Source organism: Camellia sinensis, chromosome 11, assembly GCF_055761805.1.
Source record: "Camellia sinensis isolate YWXY chromosome 11, ASM5576180v1, whole genome shotgun sequence".
NCBI classification, from domain to species: Eukaryota; Viridiplantae; Streptophyta; class Magnoliopsida; order Ericales; family Theaceae; genus Camellia; species Camellia sinensis.
The window spans coordinates 45,650,197-45,658,596 of record NC_138971.1 but is presented as its reverse complement, the minus strand read 5'-3'; the positions used below and the strand labels follow the sequence as shown (position 1 = coordinate 45,658,596).

Sequence of the window (8,400 nt, the reverse complement as noted above, 5' to 3'; positions counted from 1 at the left end):
TTCTTTTTTTTTTTCTTCTCTCCAAATCCCTCAATCCAAACATAGCGTTAGGCTCCGATCAAATAAAATATAAACTAATTTGACAAAAATAACTGTCAAAAAATTATTTTTGAATTTTTAAAAATTATTTCTACTCATCAAAAATAAAATTATATAAAAATGATAGATCTTTTTCACTACAACAAATTATAAAGTATTAAGTTTTTGAAGTTGCAAAACCATAAATTTCTCCTAAAATGTATTAAAAATATATAAAATATTTTTAAAATGTGAAAATCACATTAGAAATCATACATAACTATTTTGACATTTTCTTTACCTCATCCATCAATAGCGCATAGCATTATCATATTAATTTGAACAATAATTGGGTCATAAGTCTAATTTAATTTAATTTAATTTTTTGAAAAATAACTCAAAACATTATTTTTTGAGGTTAAAAATATAAAATAATTTGAAAGATCATATTATTTTTGACTATCTATTTGTCAATTTATTCATTATTCACATTACTTATTTGTCCACGTGTCATCTATTTATTTACTTGTCATCACTCTATTTGTCCATGTGCATGTATCTACTTAATTTGCTTATTTATTCATATCACCACCATCACCGGTCGCTATCACCAGCACCTCTAATGACTTTTGTGACGATTGGCAGACAATAATTTGGCTACAATAGGGTAAAAATAAAAATAAATTCTTTCAAAATAAGAACAAGGCCGGCCCTGGGGCATAGGCCACAAGGCCATGGCCTAGGGCCTCTCAAAATTGGCTCAAAAAAAGGGCCCCCTCCTATTATAATTTAGTGTAATATATTAGGTATGTTTTAAGTTTAAAAAAATAAAAAAAAGGCCTAAACTAACTTAAAATAAATTGATCCATTAAAAAATTGAAAAGTCATTCAAAAAAATTAACATTGTTATCCATTGAAAATAGACCGAAAAAATGGGTCTCTCTTATTATAGTTTAGTCTAATATATTAAATATATTTTAAGTCAAAAAAAAATTACGGAAGGCCCAAATTAACTTAAAATAAATTAATCCATTAAAAAATTGAAAGGCCCATTTAAAATAATTAGCATTGTTATTCATTGAAAATGATTTTGCAAAAAAATTAAATTATGTAAGTATAATTGATTTATTTACTTCTAAAAATACAAGAAGAGTGAAGATCAAGCGATACTTATTAGTTATTGTAATGTAATGCTAAGTATTTTTTGTGATTTTGACACAAATCTTTTGTTCTTTACTTTCAATTTTTTTTTATTCAATAAAAAAAAAATGTGAAAGGCCCCAGAAATTTATTAGTTGATTATCGGCTTTGAACCCTGAAAATCTCAGGGCCGGACCTGAATAAGAATGTATCTTTCTCACTAAACAATTTCATGGGTTATCATAAAAAAATCAATTATTAAATCTAATATCATATTCTCATTTCTATTTGTTCAAAAAAAAAAAAAATCTCATTTCTATAAAACTCATGTAAAAAATTTTCTTTATATTAAAAAAAAAAAAAATCTAAATGATAGAAAGGGGACGAAACCGGGCGCGTTTATATCATTTTCTTCTCTTTTCTTTTTTCTGTTGCTTTTTCTTTCTTTCACCGTCCTTTCTTGGAATGGCCATCAAAAGCTCCATGTTTCTCTTCTCTTAAGGTCACGTTTGTTTGGTTGCATAGGAGGGAGCGAACTAAGAAAATGATGAGATTAAATAAAAAGATTATTAGTGTAATAATATTAGGTTACAAATATAGGATAAAGAATATTTATTTGTACGCCACAGGATTAGTAATGCTACAAATAGTATTAAAAAAAATAATATATTTTTTATTTGTACTATTTTTTAATAATATAATTTTTTTATACTTTTTAAATTCAGTTAATTTAGAGACACTTAAAAAATATAAATTTTGAATAAAAATTATTTAAAGATTCAATAAATATAAAAAAAATCATATTTTTAGTATTTATTAAAATTTTTAAATATTTCTATCACAAATAAATTATTTGGAAAAAAATAATAATCCATCTTATTCAATAAATTAACCAACGCAACTTTTGAAAAAAAAAATAATAATAAAACTATATGAAATTCTAATAATATCTTTTTATTTGATGTAAAACAATGAGCATAATGGTCTTTCAACCGTTAATTCCCTCACTTAATTTCTAATACCAACACCCCATGTTAGTTTTATTAGGGGTGTAACTTGGACGGGTTCGGTCGGGTTGAGAAGTTATCCAAGCTCAGCCGAAGTTGTGTTGGGATCTGCCTAGGCCCGCCCAAGTCCGAATTGTAACCCGAGGTTGCATGTCCAAACCCGACCCGAGTTAAACCCAAATTGTCCGAGTTGCCTGAATTGCAATTTTTTTTTTTATAGCGGCATTATTAAATTATTAAAATTTGACTCTATTTACATTTTTATTTATTTATAGAAAATCATTAATACCATCAAAACAAATAATTTATATGATGTAGGAGAGATGACGCTATGATAGTCTTTATAATTTATAAGTGAAAGTTAAAAAAAAAGTAAGATTTTATGTTATTTGTATATAAAATATGTATTCAATATAATCTTATAATCTAAATTACTTAATATCATGTAATGGCTAATAATTTATATGAATATTTAATATTTTTATATATCTATATATGTATAATTCGGGTTTCGAGTTGCTCGGGTTGTTTGACGTCTTTACCCAAACCCGACCAAATTTAATTTGGACTTCTGAATTTTTACCCAAACCCATACCGGATTTGAAAATATTTTGTCCAAGTCCTAAAAAAATTCGGATTGGATTCGGGTTACTCGGGTTGAACCCCGCCCAAATTACATCCCTAAGTTCTACCAATAATGAAATTACTAGTCTTAGAGAGAATAATTAATCTATCACTCATGTCTCTGAAATTACTAATCTAAGGAAATAACTAATCTATCACTCATACCTTTAACCAAAACTGATTAGTTAGGTGCACCCCCAAAACATGGCCTAAACTCTTTATATTATTCTATATATTCTGTATATCTTTCTACCAATTTCAGTCTGTCCTCTTCTTTACTCTCTCTCTCTCTCCTCTCCGTGCGTTTGTGGTGTTAGTTTCATTAGAGTGAGATGACTGAAGCAACACTGGATTTTCTCATAATGATCCGTAACAGTTATTTCAATCAAAATTTATCCAAAAAAAAAAAAAAAAGAAGAAGAAAAAAAGAAGTTATTTCAATCAAAATGAGAAGAACCAAATTTCATCTCTTCAAGGATTGCATTGCTTGTACTTAACACTGTATTGAATAATGATGGGTTTTGAGGATGAAATAATGGTGGGTTTTGAAGACGAGGCGATGAAAATGAAAGAACAACTCACAGGAGGACATAAACACCTCAATATTATCCCCATTGTTGGAATGCCTGGACTAGGTAAGACTACTCTTGCTAGAAAAGTGTATAATGATCCTCTTATCATATATCATTTATATATTCGTATTTGAATTCGTGTTTCACAAAATTACCAAACCCGAAATGTATTACTTGGCCTTTTAAGCTCTATTAAATATAGAAATGATGTTCATGAATTGAGTGATGGAAAGTTAAGTGAATTGTTGTACAAATGCTTGAAGGGTAAGCGATATCTTGTTGTGATGGATGATATTTGGGATACTAAGGTGTGGGTTGATTTGAAAATTTATTTTCCTAATGATTACAATGGAAGTATAGTATTATTCATTAGTCGGCATGAAAATGTGACTTTGCAAACAAAATCTAGTAGCCCTCCTTTTTCTCTACGTTTGTTAACGAATAATGAAAGTTGGCATTTATTTTGACTAGAGGTATTTCGAAGAGAAATGTGCTCTAGAGAGCTCGAGGAGATTGGAAAGAAAATAGCTAAAGAGTGTCGGGGACTACCACTATCGATTGTTGTGGTAGCTGGAATGCTTGCAGATGAAGAGAAGAGGCAAGATCGGTGGAAGCAAGTTGAGGAAAGCATAAATTCGCCAATGGTTGCCGATCCACAACTATGGATGAAAACATAGCATTGAGTTATAACCACTTACCTCATCATCTGAAACCACGCTTTCTTTATTTCGCAGCATTTCCAGAGGACTTTGAAATTCCTGTGTGGAAGTTGATTTGGTTGTGGATCACTGAAGGATTTATTCCAAAGACGGGGAAAAAAGCTTGGAGGATGTTGCAGAGGAATACTTGATGGATTTAATTGGTAGAAATCCCATATTAGTTTCCAAAAGAAAGTTTGACGGTGGAATTAAAGCCTGTGGAATCCATGATTTGTTGCGTGATTTTTGCCGGAAAAAAGCAGATTTGAAATGTTTTCTTCAGCAGATTTTGGGTAATCGCCATCTTTCTTATTATCATTCATCGAAGCATTTTTTGTGTAATCGTCGTTTGTCCATGAATGATACAATAATTTTTTCTGCTGTTATATAATTGCTTCAGCCCCAAACATCAGCTCTTTCTTGTGCTTTAGATCTGGATGCACTCAACGGTATCGTGATTTAGTTTTTCCATTCTTCGAACCTCTTAAGGTGTTGGACATAAGTTGTATCAAGATTCTGAGGTACCCGTATGAGATAGAACAACTAGTTCTTTTGAGGTACTTGGCACTTTGTTTTTCACAGTACTCAGAAACCTGCATTCCAACTTCAATATCCAGCCTCTGTAATTTAGAAACCCTTATTCTTCATACATGTTCACATCTTACATTACCTTTATGTATTAGGAAGATGATAAAGTTGAGACATCTCCTTTTTACTGGAGAAGGGATGCATGAAATTAGAAAGCGATGTTCCCGTGCTTGCTATCCCTTCCTGTTGAATTGCATAGAGACTCTCATTGGTAAATCCATGGTCTTTCCAGGATTTCTTACTTTTTACTCCGAATCTTAGGAAACTGGGATTCTAGGGAAATATGGTATATAAGGGATATTTGATGTTTCCTCATTTAGACTTTTTAAACCACCTCTAAGAGTTGAAATTGTTTAATACAGGCTTCAAACATTTGCATTGGTTAGGTAATCTCGTTGGAAGAATTAAGTTCCCTATGAATCTTAAAAAACTGACTTTGAAGAATACCTGTCTAAATTAGGATGAGATGTCAATTCTCGGCAAGTTACTACCCAACCTTAAGTGTCTCAAATTAGTTCAAGATGCTTGCAGAGAACTAGATTGTGAAACAAGTGATGGAGAATTCCCTCCACTCAAATTCTTGAAAATAAATTCCGTGCCACTTGTGGGTTGGAAAGTTTCCTGTAATCACTTTCCTAGGCTTCAGGGATTAGTGTTGATTAAGTGTTATTGCCTCAAGAAGATCCCATTTGAAATTGGGAATATACCTACACTACAGATAATTGAGGTACATGGTTGCAATCCTTCTATTGCCAAATCTGCAAGGGAAATTAAGGAAGAACAAGAAAACATGGGAAACCAATGGCAGCAGATTATTGAGTCAAACAATGAAGAGTGCATGTAAGTGCATTAACTCTATCAAATCAAGCTTTTTGTTTACATGTATTGTATTTTTTCTAGTTCATTTCTTTCTATGTTTATTTTGTTATCATTTTCTTTCTTCTTTTTATCTTCTCCTCTTTTCTTTGTAAGTAGGTGCTGCAACAGATGCTAGATTTGAGATTCACAGTATCAGTTATTCAAATTAATAAAATCCTTCCATCATCCTATCCTTAAACTAATGAGGACCATCATAAGATAAATGAATAGAAGCTATAGTGATGATTCCCATGGGATCAAAAGTAACCCAATTAAAGTCTTGTTATTTTTCAAAAAATTTGTTGCTCTGCTCCCTATCAACTATCTCAACATTTTTGCCGTTGTACGAAATTTCATTCTTCCAAATCTTGTACCCTTCATCCTTTAAGAGAAGACTAGACCAAAAGGTGAATTGACTCAATGTAATTAAGCACCAATCTACGACTGCTAACTTCTTGGCTGGCCTATCTTTATTATTTTTTTTGTGTCAACTTTTAAATTTTTTTTTTTTTTTTTGTGTGTGTTATTGGGTGTCTTGGTATCTTGCCAACCCTCTGGCTGTCCTATGGCAGCAAAATCATTGGCTTTCCTTTGGGTGACAACATAGTTGGGATATGTTGTGCAGAGAGTCCCCGGAAAAGTAAACCGCACCAACATAATTCATGGTTATGCAATTGAAGAATAAGAAACTAAGTGGACAGGTGAGAAAGTTAGGGAAATAGAGGATACTGGTTTTAAATTATATTATAGTGGCAAGGATAGACACAAGAATGGGGTAGGAATAATAGTTGCTATGGGTCTTGTAGAAAATGTAGTTGCAGTTATTAGGAAATGTGATATGATTATGTTAGTTAAACTAATTGTTGGAGAGAATATAGTGAATGTTATTAGTGCATATGCCCCTCCAAGTAAGATTAGATGATCAGATTAAGAGAGATTTTTGGGACCAAATGGATGACGTATTACAAGAGATACCCGTAGGAGAGAACCTAGTTATAGGTAGTGATTTCAATGGCCATGTAGGAATAGATAAACCTTGACATGAGAGGGTGTATGGTGGGTATGGTTTTGGTGATAGAAATGAGACTGGAGAGAGTATTTTAGATTTTGCCTTGGCTTCTTGCCTGGTGGTGGCCAATTTTATGTATAAGAAGAGAGATGAGCATTTGATAACCTTTAAGAGTGGGCTAATTAGGAGCCAAATAGATTACTTTCTAGTAAGAAAAGTGTACCATCTAACATTCAGCGACGATAAGGTGATTCTTGGAAAGAGCCTGACGTCTCAACATAAGATTTTGGTACTAGATTTATGCCTTAAAGGGCAATATCAAGCTAGGAAGGATAGTGGGCGTCGTTGGACAAGATAGTGGGATCTAAAAGGGGATAAACTAGAAATATTTAAGAATAGAATGGATAATAAAGGTACTTGGGACTTAGAAGATGGTGATGCTAACACTATATGGAACTTGATGGCCAATTGTATGAAGAGAATCGCACGAGAAGTTCATGGAGAGTCGAAAGAAAAGGGACCCAACTAGAGAGAAACTTGGTGAAAGGAGGAGGTTTAAGCGGTAGTAAAGTCGAAGAAAGAGTGCTTTAAAAAGTGGTAGAATAATAGAACTGAGAAAAACTTTAAGAGCTACAAATTGACTAATATGGAGGTCAAAAAAGTAGTGAGAGAGACTAAGTTGAAAGCCTATGATGACCTATACACTAGACTACCTAGTAAGGAGGGAGAGAAAAGGATATACAAACTTGCTAAGATAAGAGAGAGGAAAACAAGAGACTTTAATCAGGTTAAGTGCGTCAAGAGTGAGAACTCTAAGATGTTGGTGAAGGATGAAGAGATTAAGGAGAGGTGGAAGAACTATTTTGAGAAATTGTTAAATGGGGAATTGTAGACACCCCATTTTGACCGGCCTTAAGACTTGGGCGCTTTCTTTTGATTGCTCAATGATGAAAATAAGATTGTGTTTCTCATATAATTCTCAGTGAAAAAAATGAAATTTGTGCTTTATTTCCAAACCTAAGCTTGTTTTGGCCAAGTGTGCGAGTACCTTTCAAACCTTTCTTTCGGGCCTTTCTTTTCGCTCTAGATTCTGAATATTTTCATCATACTCTAAGGCTTGCTTTTAAACATCAAAATGAAACTTTTTCTGAGAAAATTGAGCAAAGAACAGTATGAAAATAGGAGGAAAGGACGAGAATTTATCGAAAAAACCTGTTTCCTACAGAGCAGCCAACACCAGTCACTTTCCTGGTCGGCCGGTCATAAAAGTAAATGGCTGGCCATCAAAGTGTACAGCCGTACAGAAAAGTGGCCAGCCAACCACTTTTTTGGCCGGTTATACACTAAAGTGTACGGGTGGTCCTTTTTGTGTACAGGTGGTTTCAAATTCTATCCGGCACTTTTCCCAAATTCAGAGCAATTTTAGTAGAAATCTTGATGAAAGCGTGTGGGTCTTGTTCATTCCAGTTGTTTCTTGTTAGATACATATATGAATGTATTCTAGGACCCTTCCTTGATCCTCCTTTGGCCCATTTGTCAAAAGCGAGTTTGTCACCTTGCTTAAAGGTGACACCATTTTTTCAACCTATCCATATCAATCCATCAACCTTGACCCTCACCTCCCTTGGTTAGAAAATGAAAGTAAATGAAAAGTGTGCAAAGTTTACCTTCTAAAGAAGGATTTGATTTACAAACTCTCTCTTGATCACCCTCAAGTGTATGGAAGTGTGTTCTCAATTCTTAAATTGCAATCTTGAATTTGTGGTTAGAATGATGTTCTTGGTGTGTTTATGTGGGGAGAGAGTGACAACTCTCTATTTTTCTCTCAAATTGACAACACTCACTCTCTTGGCGATAAAGGCTACTGAATATCACTCTAACAGAAT

At 33.0% G+C, this 8,400-nt stretch overlaps 1 protein-coding gene across 1 annotated transcript; it reads left to right on the top strand.

The window, feature by feature from the left end:
• The first annotated feature begins 3,303 nt into the window (after positions 1-3,303).
• On the top strand, positions 3,304-6,427 carry LOC145802307 (putative late blight resistance protein homolog R1A-3). Its single transcript, XM_082894997.1, has 7 exons — positions 3,304-3,424; positions 3,833-3,959; positions 4,156-4,352; positions 4,460-4,616; positions 4,743-4,869; positions 5,108-5,487; positions 6,256-6,427. The coding sequence occupies exons 1-7, from the start codon at positions 3,304-3,306 to the stop codon at positions 6,425-6,427; spliced, it is 1,281 nt and encodes a 426-aa protein (XP_082751123.1).
• The last annotated feature ends 1,973 nt before the right edge of the window (positions 6,428-8,400 follow it).